Source organism: Chelmon rostratus, chromosome 6 (assembly GCF_017976325.1).
Source record: "Chelmon rostratus isolate fCheRos1 chromosome 6, fCheRos1.pri, whole genome shotgun sequence".
NCBI classification, from domain to species: domain Eukaryota; kingdom Metazoa; phylum Chordata; class Actinopteri; order Chaetodontiformes; family Chaetodontidae; genus Chelmon; species Chelmon rostratus.
In genome coordinates, this window is record NC_055663.1 from 27,091,789 (window position 1) to 27,112,014 (window position 20,226).

At 42.7% G+C, this 20,226-nt stretch overlaps 2 protein-coding genes across 9 annotated transcripts in view; one reads left to right on the forward strand and one right to left on the reverse strand.

The window, feature by feature from the left end:
- The window catches only part of lrrk2 (leucine-rich repeat kinase 2), a 35,614-nt gene extending 28,904 nt beyond the window's left edge, over positions 1-6,710 (reverse strand). The window contains exons 1-6 of the mRNA XM_041938983.1: positions 5,891-6,710; positions 4,812-4,897; positions 4,256-4,365; positions 3,517-3,605; positions 2,637-2,771; positions 1,164-1,298 (exon numbers count right to left, since the gene is read on the reverse strand). Coding sequence (XP_041794917.1) covers positions 1,164-1,298; positions 2,637-2,771; positions 3,517-3,605; positions 4,256-4,365; positions 4,812-4,897; positions 5,891-6,026 — 691 coding nt within the window. The 5' untranslated portion in view covers positions 6,027-6,710. The remainder of the gene's footprint in view (positions 1-1,163; positions 1,299-2,636; positions 2,772-3,516; positions 3,606-4,255; positions 4,366-4,811; positions 4,898-5,890) is intronic.
- LOC121607931 (proton myo-inositol cotransporter-like) lies at positions 6,333-19,002 on the forward strand. 8 transcript variants are annotated; one of them, XM_041938990.1, is made up of 12 exons: positions 6,333-7,617; positions 9,513-9,973; positions 10,564-10,723; positions 11,638-11,846; positions 11,976-12,084; positions 13,675-13,838; positions 14,033-14,147; positions 15,260-15,385; positions 15,800-15,918; positions 16,166-16,318; positions 16,784-16,956; positions 17,951-19,002. In XM_041938990.1, exons 2-12 carry the CDS (start codon positions 9,541-9,543, stop codon positions 18,095-18,097), a joined length of 1,908 nt encoding a protein of 635 aa, XP_041794924.1. In that variant the 5' UTR covers positions 6,333-7,617; positions 9,513-9,540; the 3' UTR covers positions 18,098-19,002. The 8 variants fall into 8 exon arrangements, 7 of the variants coding, with proteins under 7 accessions (XP_041794924.1, XP_041794922.1, XP_041794923.1 ...); XM_041938988.1 differs by having other exon boundaries at positions 9,516-9,973; XM_041938989.1 differs by lacking the exon at positions 6,333-7,617 and adding an exon at positions 9,013-9,291.
- Positions 19,003-20,226: the final 1,224 nt, after the last annotated feature.

Here is a 20,226-nt window from a genome sequence, read left to right on the forward strand (position 1 = left end):
CAGTAAGAGACAAGCCGATGCTACCGGAAGTGCCCTCGAAATTTTATTTTGAAATGTATCACGTGATTTCCCGTACTGACAGTGGAGGTGCCTGACAGTGCCAGTCTGCAGCCAGGTCCTCTTGACATGATTAAAAAGTGGATTTACGTTCATTATTATTGTTATTATTATTATCATGAAAGAGAAAATACCACAGTTTTTAATGCCGATCTTGTCATTTTATTTTGTTTTTATCTGCTACACCTTTAGACTGGGCCGTGAAAATATTGTCAGACATTAAACTGGGCCATGGTACAGAAAAGGTTGGGGACCACTGCTGTAAAGAGCACTGACGGGTTTATTTCAGGACTGTTAAGCACATATTCTGAAGCAAATGTAGGCGAGCCTTAAAGTCCAGTGATTTGTGAGAACAGAACCCCTCCATGTCTTTTCTTTTATATTCTATATTTAGGTTATTTGTACTGATCTTTACTTGTTCTGCATCACTGCCATGTGTTTATTATTTTTCTTTATAATGTGAGATTAATTCAGCGACTAATTGTACAGGAAATGCCCAACATCTGTCCCGGCCTTTTATGTATTTATGCCATCTTAGTATGGAACAAACTCTTTTCTTCATCATCCTTTCCAACGATGCCAGAAAAATGTAATCCTTGCAATACAAAGATTACATTCATTCAGGACCTGCTGCATTCTGATAATTGAATTTGTTGTTCCAAAAAAATTAAAAATGCTTTGTCATGAAAATGCAGCACGACTCCAAGCCAGTTATCCTTACGTAACGTCCGTGAGGATTTGACCATTTTTCAGCACTTTTCTCCCACAAACAGCTGTTCTGAAGCGGCAGCAAGACGTCACACGTTGGCTGGTGTTTGTGGTGAAACCTCATTTACTTCCTGACTGGTTAAAAGGCGTAACGGTGACTTCACGGTCTGCTGGTGCTCAGAAATAGACGGCGTGAAATAAGGAAAAGAAGGGTCGATGTTTCAAGTGCTCCCTTCGTGATCAACATGTTTTGTAACACACCAGCCGTTACATTAACAGAGTGGAAGCAGACTTTCAGAAACCTCATAACGAGACCTGAATCTGTACGTACACCCAAAGCAGAAGCCTTCACAAAGTGTTTTCTCTCTAAACATTATGAGGTTTTCATGAGGTCTCACCGGGACGGGCCAGTGGGAGCAGCACCTTCAGGGCCTGCAGGAGCAGATCGGGGCTGTCCCGGAACCTCTGCAGAGCCGCCAGAACCACAACGTGATCCTGGTTCTCCACAAACTCCACCAGGTGGTCGTCACTGACTGGAGACACAGACACAGGACAGATATTCAGCTGGCTGAGCATGCAGACACATGTTCAAAGCTAGCTAAAATGCTACATTTTGCATACAGGTACAAACGTTACGTAGCTAACATGCTAAAAGTTGCACGCTAAATTGTTAAAAAAACTAAACACACATGCTGACAACATGCTAATCAGCTAATGTTAGCATATTAGCAGGTCAGTATGCTAATGTTGCCTGTGCTCTGACATGGATGCTAATGTTAGCATTAGGCTGAGACACTGAGAGCAGCTGATGTTGATGAAGCACAGCTAAGACAAATGCAGATGTGGAGATGAACCTGACAAAATGTCCGAAAATAGCCAATTTATAGATGGTAAACCACAGATTAACTGTTTTTATGTAGCTAACAACTTGGCCTTTCCTCTGGATCCACCCACATGCTACACTTTAGATGCTTTTTATAACAATAATAAACTTTATTTTTGTAGCACCTTTCATACAGGAGCTGCAGCTCAAAGTGCTTCACAAGAAATCACATGCACCAAGTCTGACCTTCACATAGAAAAGACAGAATAAACTGATAAAAAATGAAGGTTGAAAGGTAAATATAAAAACAATGCATAAAATCACAGAAGAAGAAAAATCACAAAATATAGGTAAAAACACAGGCAGAAAATAAAAATAAGGATAAAGAATGGAATCACAGCATAAAATAATAAAATATAGGTCAAAATAGATTATATAGAAAACATAAAATCAAGTAAAATACAACATTTTGAAAGAAGTGCAGCAAAAGTTTCAGGCCTGTATCAGGAAGTCATAGCTAGTTAGTTAACCCCCTAACGCCTGAATTTATTTAGAATTATATTAACACATTAGAGGCATTAGAGAATTGCATGCGCGATTCGGCTGCAATGTGGATTAAAGCGGTATGATGTGAATTTGCGACAATCGGCGTTAATTGGTTAGAGGCTAAACTGAGGAGAGAAGTTTTTAGCTTTCTTTTGAAAATCGTCAGCGAGCTGCTTCCCTGATATCTGCAGGTAGTTTGTTCCAGAGCTTTGAGGCGTGACGGACAAAGGCTGCATGCCCGGTTTTCTTTTGTTGCTGGAAACCTCCAGTAAACCAGCAGCAGATGATGGTAAGAAATAAATAATAGCAAGACTCTGTGCAACGAGAATTACAGCTTCACGGTACTCCAAGCTTGTTAGGCTAGTAATATATTTACTAGAATAAAAGTCAGTGTGTCACTGCTGTACAACCACTGATATATGACAGGGTAGGCTAGACCTGCTGTCCAATACCGAACAAGTGGAAAACACATCACTCAACGGGGGGGTTAGAGTGGGCTCACCTCTCTCCAGGAGGAGCTGCAGGGCTCCACAGCCTTGGAGCTGAACCTCTTCACTCGCAGGAAACGCCTTCATCGCCTGCACCACCAGGCCAAACACATCCTCCTCCTCCTCCAGCAGCAGCAGAGGAATCATATCTACAAAACCGAGAAATCAACAAACATGAAAACACACATTCGGAGAGTTGCTGATAATTTGTACTGCAAACACTGTGTCATTTATAGTTAAACAGATCAAAGTGCTGAACGGGAGTTTGGGAAAGTAGCAAAGAACCTTGAACATTCAGGGTGAAGCATTCATTCTTAAAACACAGGATATCCACTAATCGCCCTCATTTAAAGATTAAATACGTTATCTCAAAACTTTAAAACTTTCATAACTCATCACGTGGTGTGATACAAAGCAAATATCTCTTAACAGCTGCAGATATGAGTTTTAGTGATTATATAAACATATTTTTTTTAAATGTTCCTGAGCCAGAAGCAGGAAGTCTTTGGTTTGGTCGATAATTGTCTTTGGCTGGCCGACCAGTTTGCAGCCCATGTGACTTAGTTTAACCTCTGCCTTCCTCAGCAGCTTCACACACAGTATGTTCAAACACAGGGCACTGCTCATTAGATTAGAAATGAGGATAACCAAGAGGAAAATAATGTTGCTTTGAAAACAAGCTCCAAGAATTTGACTGCAGCAGCCTTTGAGAGGCCACATTCGGAAAAACAGCGTGACACTCAGATTTATTTATATATATTTTATTTTGCAGAATTAAACACGGACTGCAGTTCTTCGATGTCTAATCTCCTTCCTAAAAGGCTTGGTGATTCACATGTAACACACAGCACAAGTGAAGCCCTGATGTGTTGAAGCATATCTCCTGTGTGGTACCTGATCTGAGCAGGAGCGCCAGGGCTCTCAGTCCAACCATGGTCACTCTGCAGTCTGCTCTGTACTGAGATAAAACCTTCAGGATCTGCCTGGAAAGCACGTCAGTACAGGGAAAAAACATTAAAGAGGGATGTAGGCAGGACAAAGAGACTGAAGTCAAATCATCAACATCCTAACTTGTGAAAACTTAAAGTGTGAACACATCCTGCATTCAAATTGACCTGCGTGTCATTAGGTCAAACTGCATTGACTTACTGTCTGAGCACACTTGTCTAAGCACCATTATTAACAGTAGAACTAGGAACAGGGGAAGATGGCTGAATTAAATAACTGAAGAAAATCAGCTTGGTGGAACACAACGTGATTTGGAGATGAAAATGTTAGAGAGCAGTACAACAGCAACCGAAAAGGTCACATGGAAAAAAAAAAAATGAGGATAGAATATAACCAGTCGGCTACTTCCAATGAACAGGAACTGAAAACTGAACATGACATCAGTATAATTTGGACTTGGAACATCTGAGTTCCAGTTGAGAATCTATTAACTTTAGGAAATGTAATGGTAAAACAGGTAAAATGGCTTAAATTAATTCACAGTTTGTCCAGGAGGCCCCTGCTCACGCGCATGATTAGCAAGGACTCAAAACACAGAGCCCCTTCATGATGGTCCACTCCTGCAAAACTAATAAAAGCGCATAAAAGCCAAAGTCCAGCACTTAATAGGTATGTCTTTACTTACTGGTGCACTTGCACTATCTCCCAGTCCTTGGCTGTCTGCAGAGGCCTGGTCAGCTGGTCCAGCGTACCGGGGCATATTTCAATCAGCCGGCACAGCAATGACCAGCCCACCTGTAGCAGGATCACACCGTCACACACTTCAGCTGGAGCTCAAACAACCGTAACGTCACATAACACTAAAGAAATGTAACAATTCCATCATCAACCTGCTTTGGCGATGCGGTCTTTAATGACTGAGCCTGAACAAGAGTCTCAGGATCTCGCTTTCATCTTGTGTCACGCTGCGGCCTCACCTCTGATGAGCCGCATTATACAGCAATCACGAGACCAGCAAACATGCTAGATCAGGCACAGGCGCGTCAGCTGTGGGTGACTTTAAGGCTACAGCACAGGGAGCAGAAACCGTCTCAGCAGGTGATGCACAACACCTGTGCGTCTACATCAAGATCTCTTTCCCTTCAGCACCTTAAAAACTGACGCAAGGACGTTTGCCACTGAGCTAAGCCGTGCGTGAAGTTTGTTGCGACAGAACGCACATCAAAAGGTTTGTGACGTACCTGCTGGACTCCTCGGCTGCTGATGTAGGATGACAGCACCGCCAGGAGGGGGGCGTGGACATCTTTGTCTTCAAACAGTTCAGCCCCTGCAGCAAAGAGCAATAGGTAAGAAGACATGACGTGACAAGTTAGCTTTGAAGGATGTCTTCTTTAACACTCATTTCTATTTTTAAATGTGTAAAGCAAGGACGGAAAACAGTCGAGCATTAAAAAGGGTTCAGTTATTAGAGATTCTTTTGCATTTGTTCAATTGCAGCAATGATGAAAACATACTGATAGGAAAACATACAAAAACTGAATTAACAAGTGAGAGATTAGGACAGCGATAGAAGACGTATTCAAATAAATAAATAATGTATCATCACACAAGACAAAGAAAAACAGCAAATCCCAACAATTGAGAAGCTGGAAGCAGGAAATTGGCACTTACTACATTACTAATTACAATTATTTGCTTCAGCCCTGATTCAAAGTCCTGCTTTCAGGATGTTAAATTATATAAAAGTACAATAATTAATATTGTTGAAAAAGTGTGCTTGAGTATAGAACATAAATAATGCATTATGATAAGTCAGGGTGTTTAAGTTTAGTATCAAAAACCAGATGTTGTTCAGCTGGATTTCACCACACCTACTAAAGAATAGATGCAACCAATGCTGAATGCATGTGTGTCATAGCTTTAGCTGCAAACTAGCATCTACAATTATGTGTTGCACAGCAGAAACTGTGATGCCATGAGTACCTGAAATTGTACAAAATGGAAACAGTACAAGTCCCATAAATGTACTGTACACACATCTGTGGATAAGAAACACAAACCGAAAACTCCCTTTAGGTCAAACAAGTGACACTAAAGGACTGGTGGGGAGTACAGTAAAGAATGACTTTAAGAAAGTTGCTCCTTGTGTCCAACCAGCAGTCCAAAAGCCAAACTGTCATAAAAAATGACAAAGAAAAGCAGCAAATCCTCTGCAGCTACTACACCCACCACCTCATGGAGGTCAGACAACACGGCCAAAGGAAATGGTGCCTGTTTATCACAGCGGCATGATGCACATGAGGAACAATGTGTTTCCTACCGATGTCGGTGTGCGCCAGGAAAAGCAGATCCTGGATGATCTGGATCAGTGTGCACAGCTGTCTGTCTTCTTGCGGGGTGTTCAGCCTCACCAGGAGTTTCTTCAGCCTTTCCTCCAGCTCCTCTCTGTTAACCATGGTCTTTGAAATACTGTTTTCCAGCTGACGGCTTGACGCGCATTTAGGTCGAACGGTCCGGTCCCTTAAAACCCGACGAAGGTCTTCGAGGGGCCGCGCTGCTGCAGCGCTGCTACGGCCGCGTGGGGAGAGACGAGCGCGGGGCCACTGTACGCGCTCATGTCGTTACATCACAGCACTAAATATTAGCTGTGTTGCATCACATTACATTAGCTACAGTCCGGCTAAGTGTCTGTCACGGCCGGGGAAGCTGTCAGTGTGGCGGAGTTTCGGTTCCGACGTTGACATCACCTTCCTGTCTTCAGCCAGAGAAACACGTTCCTCTTTGAGAAGTCGGGCACTTTCTGTTGTTTCTGTGGGGAAAAAACTCGGCTCTCCCTCTGACCGACGTCTTCCTCCTTCCCTACAGGCACATCATATGACTCCGGCGACAAAAACTTCCCGTTTGTCAAAGAGGAAACTGGAGAGGAGACACCGCGCAGCAGCAGCGGCGGCGGCGCAGGGCGGAGCGGGGACGGCGGCGGCCGCGGACAATCAACGGATCTGCCGCGCGGACCTTCACTAAAACTGCCGCTGAAGTTTCTGCATGGATTATATCCCCGACATCTTTCTTAAATCGACTTATATTGCACTTTTATTGGCTGTTGAGTGACTCCAGACGTTGCCTCCCACCCGGTGTCTTATGTCAGCTTGTGATGAACTGATTTATAAACCAGTTTGACAGACTTGGCCCAGATTTGCGCCGTATTTCATCCAACAATCTGTCGGTGCAATGTTTGTTTGCGAATGGACACACGTACTTAGCGTGTACAGCAAAGACTAAAACTTTTTACAACTTATTGGAATATATATATGAATTCGGCATGCATGACTCCACACAAAGCGGCTGTTAATTCAACAAAATCTCAACTTTTCCCCGTCGGTTTTGTTTTCCATTGCGCATCTGGTATCGTAACTACGGCACTTCCACTGTCAGCGTGCAGGGTCGAGGCTTCTCAGTCACTTATTAATAGTAATATTCATTTTTTTAATGTTTAAAAAATAGTGTCTAAAAATACTGAATGTCTCGCTATTTTAACATATTAAAATAATCTTGATTTGGGAAGAAAAAAGTCTACATCAATTCGCATTTTATTTGCTGTTGCTTAATATTATTTCTGGATTGAGTGACATGTGTAGAATTTTTGGATATACAAACAACCAAACAAAAAGATTAACATCTCACCCAAGAGCTGAAGTATGCGCTTAAATAAAACCGAAATTCATAAGTTACCTATTTAGTCTCCAAAGGCTAATAAGGAAAAGCTGATATTAAAATATGTTGTGTGAGTTTGCGAAAAGCCTTAACGTCTATATTAGTTCATGCAAATTCAGGCTGTTTGATGAGGATTGTAAGATCAACAGAGTTGTGTGCTTGGCGAGGATCACCTGAAGAACAGGTGAGCTGGTTTATATTGATGTGAATGGGCGTGTTCCTGCTGTCCTGCGGCAGCATCATGTGAGCTGTGAGCCGGGGTCAGCACTCTGACTTCCCGTTTGTTGTTGAAGAGGACTCGGGCTGCGGCAGTGCTCCAGAATCAGCCTTTCAGAGGTAAAGTTTTCACTTACTTCACACAAACGACATATTTAGTTAAAACAGGGTTTTTGCGTGATGTCGATGTTTCATATTTCCTCTGTCGTGATCTTTTATGTGCCAGCCTGGAGATTATCTATACGCGACAAACGGCTCAATCAATCTTAAGAGAGTTCAGATACTGAGACACCGAAGTGCAGTTTAGCATTAAACCAGAAGGGCAGAGTAAAGTGCATATGTATCGAATAAACAGTGAGGGGTAGATATCAGTGCACTAAGATGTATACCTGTACAACATGATCAGTATGAACAGTGTGGTATCAATACGCACAGATATATCCAATATGAACAGAAAGCTATACAGCGCAGGTGTAAGTACAAGTATTAGGAATAGTGAGACATTTGCAAAGTAAACAGCTGTCGGTATTATTTGGATATAATGTGCACATTATAGAGTAGAGGTGTGCAGTATATTCTGTAGTGTTGATATGAATACACCATAGGTCAAGCGGCCAATAGTATACAGTATGCGCATGCAGAAGTATATAGTGCAATGGTATCCTGTAAAACAGACTAGAATCCAGCAGTTGATGGTCTTTCTATAGATGCCATTTAGAAGAAAAAAAGAATTCATGTCTGATGATCAGTTTAGTATATGGAAAGTAAAAATTGCAAAGTATTGAACAGATTTTGGCTCTGAGCTCCGGAGGAAATGTGCCACATGCTGTTTCTATTTACAAGTCTGCCTTGGCACTCCAAATTTGGCTGGATAAACAAAGAAACTGACTGAAACCTGGGCACGGATATACGTACGTTAGTAGCTAGGTCGATTACGGGTAAATTGTGTTAATAAAAGAATTAGTAACCCAGTACTGCATACTGTTGCCTTTAAGCTCAGCATTTTTTTTTTATTTCTACACATGTAAACAATCCAATGAGGTTCAGGATGAGCTAAATGGTCTCATGGTCTGAGTAGATGGCAAGATGAAATTTCACTCTTTTGTATCTTTTGAATAGAGACATTTTTACTTAAAAAATAGGATGTTTTTTGAGCGTGCAATACAGGGCTAATGATTTATAGCGTAAATGTAAGAAAAAGTGAATACAATTGGTCTGCCACATTATGCCGAATTGACGAGAAGACCAATATATGGTCTACACTCCTGTTTAACTTGTATAACATTCACCAATAAACAAGGGTTAACAAAAATGTAATAAAACTTAACTTTTGAACGGAGTTTGGCGCTGCGTTCAAGAGAAATGTTAGTGTCAGTTTGTTCCCCAAATAAATAATTAATATGTTGAATGTTCACAATAGATTTGATGAAAAATAATTAAAATAAATGAACTACGAATAAATAAATAAATTATTTTATAACTGAATTATGAACTTTGTGTTGCCACAGCAGCACTTCCGTGGTGGTGACGTCACGTAAACATGGCGGCACGCAGAGCAGAGTTGTAACCCTGTCGCTGGTAAACAATCGTAAAAAAAGTCCGTTTGAAGCCATTAAAATGACATGACATGACGTTGAAATCTGCTGTGCTAACAGAACCGTGGCACAGTCAACCACAGGCGCTCCTCACGAAGCGTTATCGTTAGCTAAATTAGAAAGTAGCTCTAACTTTCATCTCGACCGGTTGGCTTCTTCCTTGTTTCTTCTTTCGAGCTGGACCGCAAAAGATTCAAAGGTCGGAAATCTCAGTTGATTCAGAGATTATTTGGGCGACTAATTTTGAAAAGAATGCAGCATTATTGTCTTCTTTTGTTTGGGCGACCCTTTCCTCAACTCTGCTAACGTTATGTGTTGAGGGATGACAACAAATGACTGCACCTTGTGAGTAAAGGAGTCATGTCTAAACGCTGCTGTTGACCCAGAGTGGGTTTAACTCCTGGTTTCCCTTATGTCCAGCAGCCACGATGAATACAGCCTGAAGTACATGAGCAACCTTATGGGCAGCAGGAGACAGAAGGCAGTGGACGATGGAGAGCGGAGTCTCATTGGGTCTCCATCCGGTGGGGACCTCCTGGACCAAAATGCCTCCACGTCAGGGTTCGTCTATGTGTTGGCGTTTTTCTCTGCCCTGGGAGGGTTTCTCTTTGGGTACGACACTGGGGTGGTCTCCGGGGCTATGCTGCTCCTGAAGAAGGAGATGAATCTGAGCACGCTGTGGCAGGAGCTGCTGGTTTCCAGCACCGTTGGGGCTGCGGCGCTCTCTGCCCTGAGTGGAGGCTCCTTGAACGGGTGGCTGGGGCGCAGGATCTGCATCCTTTTGGCCAGTTTCATCTTCAGCGTCGGTGGCATCATCTTGGCTCTTGCCCCAGACAAGGAGTTGCTTCTTGTGGGCAGAATCACAGTTGGTTTGGGAATAGGTGAGTTGGTGTTTGGAAATCATGAAAAAAGGGTAATTTTAATACATGCAGTCTTTATCTAAGGTGAAAGTCAAAACATCACAGCATAGATTCTGCGTCTCTAGTGAAAGATATTATCACTCAGATGCTGTTTGTATGTTCTTTGATCAATATTTCTTTGGCTTAAATCTGGAAACTTTTCTAACTTTATGTAACAGCTGCTTTGCATGTTGTCCCCATTCTAAGGTATCAATAAAGCTTTGTTTCCGAATTATTCTAAAACTCTAGGATTGTTTTAGCAACACTATAGAAAATGTTCAAATATCACTCAGCCCTACGAGCACCCCCTCAGTGCCCTTGTTCACAGCCACAAGCTTTCTCCTCAGCTCTCTACATTACCACCCTCTGCTATTATAGCCTAAATGAGGCAGCTATGAGCAGATACGTCTTACCTCAACCCCCAACCTGCTTTTCCAGTTCAACTGTCGCCTTGTATTTGCCTGAGTAAAGATTATAATTAACCCAAGATTTCCTTAACAAAAAATGGATATGTGAAGTGTGCAGTTTTTCTATGCACCTCAAAATGAAGCCCTTTCTTCTTTTCCCATCAGGCATTGCCTCTATGACAGTTCCTGTATACATCGCAGAAGTTTCCCCCCCTCACCAGAGAGGGCAGCTGGTCACCACCAACGCCCTCTTCATCACCGGTGGCCAGTTCATTGCCAGTGTGATGGATGGAGCTTTCAGCTACCTGAGCCACGACGGCTGGAGGTATGCGTTGGTTCTACACTTCATTCTCTGTTGTTAACTCTCCATGACACAACCTCAATTCAGTTTGACTCTCTGTCCTTCTGTGGGGACACCAGCAGAGTGTGTCACTCACTCACTAAGTAAACAAAACTTCAGCTTTTAACTGGGAAAGTTCTCCATCAGTGCTTTGTGTTGGTAACGTCCTGCTCTACCTGCAGCGCTCGCTGACACAGTGTCCACAGAGACTCTTAAGTGGAAACCGCGTGTTAGCAGAGAAGCAGCAGCTTCAGTCCTCTGTGTCTACCCAGAATGCTTTGAGGCACAGTATTAACTGTAGGTTGCCTGTGTTTTGGCAGCACTCAGAAACCAACACACATTTACTGAAGTTACACTCGTAAAAGAGAAGAAAATTGACTTGAAGTGGAAAAATACACCTCAGATTGTGATTCACAGCTGTATTGATTGATATAGGAGCACATGTGTTCTGTCAGACATGCACGACTGAAAAACATGCCTGAAAAGCCTCCTGTGTAGACAGGCCTTAAGACTTCCTGTCATATCACTGATTGAACGTGTTGCTACTGTGTATTAGTTTGTGAAAAGCCTGACTTGTACAATAGCATTGACAGTATTAGATTATCTCACATATACTGCTGCCAGCAAAAAGCGACAAGTTGATTTTCAGCCGTGAGGTATCTTAGTAACAGCGTTATCAATCAGCTGTGAACACCCTCACTGGTGTGTCTTTGCTACACCTATTCAGGCCTTTGGATATTTCACCTATTCATGATTCATACACTGGTGATGTAGCTTGAGCTCAAACTCCTCCAAGACCCCAAGAGTCTTCAGACCCCAACCTGAGAATCAGTGGTGGCTGATGTCTCTTTCAGCATCTCTCCTCCCCTTGACTCCTCCTGCTTCTCTCCATGCTGTAGGTACATGCTGGGTTTGTCCGTTGTCCCCGCAGTGCTGCAGTTCTTTGGCTTCTTCTTCCTGCCGGAGAGCCCCCGCTGGCTTCTCCAGAAGGGCCGTGGCGAAGAGGCCCGTCAAGTTCTCAGCCGGATCAGAGGGGGCCAGAGCGTCGACTCGGAGTACAACACCATCAGAACCAGCATAGAGGAAGAGGAGAAAGAGTCTGGTGGAGGTGAAGGATTTCTGTGGGACAAAAATAGCAGTGACATAAACAGTCCAACATCAGAAAGAAATGAAGGGACATGAGTTGTTTGAGTATTTCTTCATATTAAATGTTGATTTTTGCCCGTTTGCTCTTTAGGAGGTCTTGTTATTTTGCGGATCCTTCGCCACGGTCCGACTCGCAGGGCTCTCATCGTTGGCTGCGGCCTGCAGATGTTTCAGCAGCTGTCTGGGATCAACACAGTCATGTAGGTTGTCTCGGGGTTTCCCATTCTTTCATTTATTTGGGTCAACATTGCCCTGCCACGTTGATTTTGGATCTGCACACCCTGCTGTCACTCTCTCTCAAACACGTCATGTGTTTCCCACACATAGACTTTACTTGGATGGGCCTCGCAGGTATATTAATGGCCACCAAAGTGTATTTTGTGAGCCATCTCAGAACTTTTTTTTTTTTAATCTTTTTATCATCCTACAGAATAACACTGTCTGATCGATTAACTCGTGGACAGTCTCTCCTCGCTCCACCCCTACTGTCTGCTGACAGTTGCAATCCAATCCAATCCATCTTTATTCATAAAGCACAGTTTAAATAAACTCAAGGTTTCCAAAGTGCTGTACATTAAAATAGGCAGTAAAAACAGACAATAAAATAGAAACATACTACATAAAGGGTAAAATACCTGTGCACATAAAATAAACAATCTAAGTGGTGATAAAAGCCAAGAAAAAGAGGTGCGTTTTAAGAAGAGGTTTAAAAGTGGCCACGGAAGAGGACTGCCTGATGTGCAGCGGCTGTTCATTCCAAAGCTTCGGGGCGGCAACAGAAAACGCTCGGTCCCCTCTGAGCTTCCGCCTTGTTTTGGGAACCCTCAGGAGCAGCTGGTCAGCTGACCTGAGGGATCGAGTAGGTGCGTGAGGGTGCAGAAGCTCAGAGAGGTACACGGGGGCAAGGCCATGTTGGGCTTTAAAAGCAAATTTTAAATTGAATTCTAAAAATGGACGGGTAGCCAGTGAAGTGAAGCTAAAATGTGCTCAAACATTTGAGTGCCAGTTAAAAGACGTGCAGCTGCATTCTGCACTAGTTGCAGACGTGCAGTGGAGGACCCGCTGACCCCCATGTGAAGTGCATTGCAGTAATCAAGCCGAGTGGTTACAAAGGCATGTATTACTGTTTCAAAGTGCTGTCTGAGCTGGAAGAAGCTGGTTTTTACCACAGCTTTAATCTGGCTGTCGAACCTAAGCTCCGCATCCACTTTTACCCCCAGATTGCTAACAGTGGGTTTGGCAAACTGCCCCAGGGAACCCAGGCCGACTGGGGAGGTCGCGGAAGTGCCACCAAAGACAATCACCGTCTCGTTCTCATTAAAATTTAAAAATTTTTCGAGACATCCAAGCTTTGACATCATCCAGACAATTTAAAAGTGGCTTAAGTGCAGAGGAGTCAGCCTTTTTAAGGGGGACATAAATCTGGCTGTCATCCGCATAACAATGAAATAAAATGCCATGCTTCCTGAGAAAGGACCCAAGAGGGAGAAGGTATAAAGAAAACCTGCTCTGCAGAGAACAGAGAGAGAGAGAGAGATACGTCCTCTGGCATTATGTCCCTCCTGTAAATGCGTTGTCCCCACCTCAGTTACGCTGTCATTCTGGGGGAAACACTGATCTATTTACTGTATCTGGCAACACATCCAACATAACTATCTCCCTACTGCCTGATAACATTGGCATCCATTATTAAAGCTGCTGACCCGTCCAGTGCCATGTCCCGTCTAAGTGGAGAAAAAAAAAAAGTGAATTCATGTGGCCTTTCAGTGAACCTCTTCTGCCTTATCCAGGTACTACAGTGCAACCATTCTGCAGATGGGAGGGGTGCGGGATGACAAACAGGCAATCTGGTTGTCTGCTGCAACTTCTGCCACCAACTTTGTGTTCACCTTGGTTGGCGTCTGGCTTGTGGAGAGAGTGGGCCGCAGGAAGCTGACCCTGGGCAGCCTTTTAGGTTCGTAATGTGGATTTATTGATCTTATTCTGAGGGGCATACAATAGACAGGTCTGGAGGATACAATGCCTTTCTCTAGATTTTAGTTGTAGTCTTTTGCAGATGTCTGTGCAAGATTTATTTTTTCATCATTTATGTAAGTTTTTTCTTCTGTCTCAGGGCTTTATTTAGTGTGTTTATGTTCTCTAATGCAGGTACTGGTCTGAGTCTAACTTTGTTAGCAGTCGGATTCTTGCTGTCTGCCCACAATTCTCCACCCGTCAGCCTCCACCCAGTCGACTCTCAGAACTCGACCTGCAGACTGTATGGGTAAGAGAACATTTACATCGCAGTCATTTTAGTCCTAACCACCAACTATTCATTTTCTTTTTGAGACATTGGTTTATAGTTTTTCATCCAGATGTGACTTTGTGTTAAGATTCTTTCTAGTCTCACCATTTTGCATCAGAAAATCACTGTAAAAGACTCAGAAAGGCCACTTTCTACACTGACAGAAGCCTTATTACCATCAATCTCTTCTGCTTTCAAGGAGCTGTTGAAAGTAGGTTTTAACTCTTGATATCTAAACAGTGTCTGTTACGGCTTAAACGTCATAGTGCGACTTTACAACAGGCTTTAAATTGTGACTTTAGATTTTATGAGTGAAAATGTGCTCCTTGGTAAACTTTCCTGATTTCCTCTGTTGCGGCTTCCAAAAACAAACCTTTCTAGCCGCTGAGAGTATGAGGCTGGGTCCTGGGGTTCGCAGATTTGTGACGCGCACAGAGGTTATAGTGACAGATGCGCTGAGATCCAAAGATGCGTTTGGTGCTTTTATTGTGAAAAACCAGCACAGAGCTATCACAGCGCATCAAGGATGATAAAATGGAAATGAAAACCTGCGGATTAAACACACAACAACAAATGATGAATGAATGAGTGAATGAGTAAATTACGACTACTACCCAACTCTGACTCTCTCATCTGTGTCACAAGTGAGTGCACGCCTTTACACACACACACTTCCGTACAATCACACGCCTACTCCCACATGAATCACCGCCCCTGCAGCACACACACATTCAGACGAACCGTGAACCTCATCTCCGACCTGTACGTCTCCTACATCCTCATTGGGAGTGTCTCTCCATACATCTGTCCCTGCACGAGTGATCTTAATAGGCACTTAATTTTAGCTAAATTGGACTCCTGGAGTGTACCTGTATTCACTTGTGTGATGATTTGACCAAAGACCCCTGAGTATTAATCCATCTCATTGATCTTACTGCACCCATGGACGTTGTTTTCAAGCTTCATCATGTTTGTTGTTATCACTGCTGGCCGAGTGGTATGTGCGCCTGTCTGTTGCTCAGAGTGTCAGCCCTGTGTGGATATGGATGGATTAGCATGTGAGAGGTTTTACATTCAGCTCTGTCCTCCAGGTCCTGTGAATCCTGCATGCTGGATCCGGGTTGTGGATTTTGTTATCGTGAAAACGGCACCGGAGTGTACGACGCCTCCTGCGTTCCCGTCAGTCAAGCGCCCACAGATCACGCCGCCTGGGGAAGGTCAGACACTGATTACGTGCGTGACTGAGAGGTTGAGAGATAAATGATAAATGCATGAGTGTCACAGCACAAACTCCCAACACCCAATTCATGTGGCTATCATCACAACATCGCCATCATCATCATGTGTTTGCCTTTAAACGGTAAACTACACTGCAGTTAGATCGCTTTGCACACAAAGTGGCATCAAAAATAAACATTCAAAGCAACAGCAGGTAAATGCACTCGCCTTCATCGTCCTTAAAGCTGAAGTTAAGCAGTAGCATCCTCAAATGCAAAGATGCAACTGTATTTTCAAAATCCAGCCCACAGAATCGATGGCAAACCAGATTTATTTTCCTGGATTATCAAGATTGAATCAAAATACATCAGTTGGCAAAACCGAAAGAGAACAACAACATTTCATTCCTCCAGGTGTTCCAACCAGACAGAGGCAACTGACAGCCCGATCTGGGCCTACAACTACTGTCCAACATCGTACTCCTGGATCGTCCTGATGGGCCTCATCCTCTACCTTGCATTCTTTGCTCCAGGTCTGTATTTTGATATGAACCATTCCTGATTGTTCTGAGCCAGTTTCCATATTTCAGAAAAGATGATATTGGCATGATAGAAATCATATTTATGTGATACGCATTTACAACTCAGAAAACCACAAAGATACCACACACAGGAAACAGTTAGCAGATAAGTCAACAATTATTATGTGTACGATCATGAAGAAGAACAAATGTAATGTTTCGCCTTATACCTGATATTCAGACTGCCTCTGTTTGTTAGGTATGGGCCCCATGCCCTGGACAGTGAACTCAGAGATCTACCCGCTGTGGGCCCGCAGCACCGGCAACGCCTGTTCAGCCGGGGTCAACTGGATCTTCAACGTCCTGGTGTCTCTGACCTTCCTCCACGTCGCTGAGTTTCTGACCTATTACGGTAAGATTCAATCAGGAGATGATGGTAAATACATCATAAACTACCTTTCATCGTCAGCGTCCTTGAAAAAAACACCAAGATTCACCCAAAGAAAGCAGGGACAGGTCGGAAACGAGCTCAAACTGCAGTCAGCGATGATCATCAATCATTTCACAGTCCACAAAACAAGCTCACATTTTCATCTGATACGAGTTTACATCATCACATGACATAAAGTGAAATGCAGAAGCTCAGTCTGCGTTTTCATTTTCATGCATAGGTAGCACATAGTCTGCTGTTTGGATAATGAAAACGTCAGTTATTCCTGACAGTACATTGAAATATACTGCAACTATATATATATATATATATATATACTTATACACCAATTTTATTGATGGATTTTTCTTTTTTCGCACATCATGCATGCACAAAAGGCAGCAATGACTCAGAACCAAACAGAGCACCTGTGATTCTCCCTCTCAGGGGCTTTCTTCTTGTACACCGGTCTGGTCGTGCTGGGGGTCCTCTTCATTCAGGGCTGCCTCCCGGAGACCCAGGGCCTGCAGCTGGAGGACATCGAGAACCTGTTCACCGGGCAGCTCTGCTCCTGTGGAGCCTCCTCACCCAATGGCAATCGCCACGTCCAGTACATCCGGGTAAAAGGCAGCAACTACCTCCTCTCTGACAGCGAAGCTTCAGATGTAGAGTAGCCTGGGGAGATTTTCTCTGTCCTCTCTGTCCTTTGGTTTGCTGATGTGGGGGGGTGTGTGTCATGTTGCCCTCTGGTGGCTGCGATCAAACATTAAGTGAAACCGGCTCGAGCTCTGCAGTGATTGACCCTAACTGGCACCCCCCCCCCCCTCGCTCAGGCCACTCTTTGATCAATCATCTCTGTTTTTTTACTTCTGCCTTAGTCTCAGCTGGGAGTTGGTCTGCTTTGCTTTTTTTCTTTTGTGCCTTCTTCTTGTTTCCCATCATTCCTTCATTCATCATAAGAGGGAACACAGAAGCAGGACTTTCCAGGATCTGGGTGAGCAGGGTTTATAGAAAGTAATGTGGCAAATCTGAAACTGAAACATTCTGGTACTCGTTCAAGGAAAGTCCTTGTTTGACAAACTGATTGTATTTCAAGGACACTAAAGATGGACTTTTGGGGAACAGATTTTGTTCCCCATCAAGTAGCATTTTAGACACAAGTCTTAGCAAGTTTATGTCAGTGAGTTCAGAAACCACGTGACCTGGTTGCTGAATCGCTGTTTCCTCTGCCTCCCTGTGACGTCAAGACAATCATTTTTACACGGTGTGAAGAACTTATTTGCATGATTTCTGTCCATTTGTTTTGTAGAACGCTCAGACTTTTGATATACCAGCAAGAATGTGTTTGTGTGCTAGCCTTAACGATCTGTCATTTTAAAATTATGAAGATTTCAAATCCACAAGGTGGAGCAGAGACTATTTCAAACGTGATTTAAACATTTACACATCTGTACGTTCTCTACAACACATTCCTGTTAAAGTCACTAACATGGTTTGATCTTAATCCGCACTGGTGCAAAACACAGTAGTTGATTGTGGGTTGCTGCTAGTATCTGCACAGTGGGAGAGATTGCACTTTTATATGTCAGATTGCTCAAATCTTCGATTTTCTAGCAAGGTTTGGAACTCAGCGCAGCGCACTATGGAGCGATGGGATCAGACAGTGCCATAGCCTATATTACTGTAAGTACAGCATCAAGGGTGCTCAGTGTGCTAATGGCTTTTCTGCTATGCTACAACACTGCTAAATATTCATTTTAATGTTGAATTTCATGTCCTTGTTTTTGCAGCTCAGATAACAAGTAGACCTGAACAACTTTATTCAGAGCACCTTTGCACAAACATACAGAAACTGACATTTCTGTGCAACTGGCAAATGTTCCTTTAAAATGTTTTCTAGAAGAACAAACTTCATTTTATTTCTAGTAGCGTAGGAGTGCTACGAACATCTGGGAGTGTCAAAACTGAGTAGTCGTCTGATGATCGAAACATTTGGAAATTGCACAAAAACCTCTATTTATGGGAACAACATTTCTTTTCAGTGTTTATAGTATCTGAATACTTTTACAGAATCATCATAATCTGTAATCCTTTCACATATTGTCTCATTTGTCCATGAAAACTCATGGGGAGTATTATTATAGCAGTGATATCACCCAGCCGCTGTTCATGCAGATCTGAGTGGTTACCAGTGACGCTGCCAATTTGTAGAATAGACTTCATTTAGTCTCAGATGGACAAAAATGATGAGTTTATTGAGAAGAATGTCTATAGATCATAAATCTATTTAATCTAATTGTGGGGGCGGTGTGTTCATTTTGGGCTGCAACTAACAATTATTTTCATTATTGATTAATCAACCAATTATTTTCACAATAAAGTGATTAATTGTTTGGTCTCTAAAATGTCAAAAATTATATTACTATCATAAATGACAAAGAAAAGCTGCAAATCCTTCCCTTTAAGAACCTGGAAACAGCAGATATTTGGCATTTTTGCTTGGAAAATGAAATAATCAGTTATCAAAATAGTGAAATCAATTGTTTCAGCTCTAGTGTCATTCACGATTTGTACATGAAATGATAATTTGTATATACAGTCAAATTCCATGTCTCATGCTCTGTTCATGAATCTGATCTCTGGGAAATAAATATCCACACCTTGAAGCCGTTTGGTTCAGTATTTCTTAAAGTGTTGCTTTGATGCCATGTTTACATGAAGTAAACATCAGTAGGAGGATGTTAGTGTGTGTCCTGACTCCAAGGGCTTTTCTCAGTCTTATAAGAACAAAAAGCAATGAAACAGAAAAAGCTCCTGTGTTAGCGAGGTAATCTTTAGCAGAGTTTAAAGGGCCAGTTCACCCAAATTACAAAAAACATTAGAGCTGATTTTATGACTAGTTAATTTGCAGTTAATCTTTTGCAATTTTGTCTATGAAATGTCCGAATGTGGTGGAACATTAACATTATTAGACCAAAGTGACGCATTCAAATTGCGTGTTTTATCCTACAAAAAACACATCTACTCTGTCACTATCATACATGAAAAGAAAAAGTATTGAATTTGGACATTTTAGATGCTGGAAGTAGAAAAATCTGTTGTCTGTCAATCAATTAAGCCCTTAGCTGACTCATATTTTTAAATCTAAAAAACAAATGTTCCTTCCTACCTTTAGTGATTTTGTCTGGCTGATATTTATTGATTTTTTGATTTGATTTTCATCTGGTTTTTTACCACCACCCCAGTGCAACATGGAGTTTTATATTTGTTGTGCTCACAGCATTGAAAACTTAACTGACAGCAGCAGTGGCTTTTTGTACTGGGTGGAGACATAAGCAATTTCTCCAAAAATCTGCACGGCTACATACCACCACCTTTAAATTAAATGTTGTTTAAGCCACTTTCTCCACCCATTCAGTGGCCTGCCTGTTCAGAGAGAGCTTCAGCTAAGGAGTCTGCAGGATTTGTAGACTGAACTTAAGGAGTGTATATCTGCACACATTCAGAATGAAGCTGATAACTGACTCAAGCTGGGGGGGGGGGGGGTGTATTTCTGACCTCATGGAGACCCTGATTCACACAGTGCAGGGTAGCAGTAAATGGCAGGAAAAACTTTGTAATAGTTAAACTAATTTAGATCCACATTTTTAAACTTGGCTTCTGTTTAATACGCACTGACACGTGTTAAGTCATTAGTGAGGTTGTGGTTTGCCATGCCTCGCTCTCCTGGTAACTTGATAGGTTTGTAATGCGACCTCTGTGTTCATGGTGTTACTGCCCAGCAGGACGTGGTTGGGTGGAGAGTTGGAGGCTTTTACACACAAACCAGACTCTAAATATGTAGCCTCGGCTTGTGTTGCACCATTGATTTTTCCTGAGGCTGAAAGTTT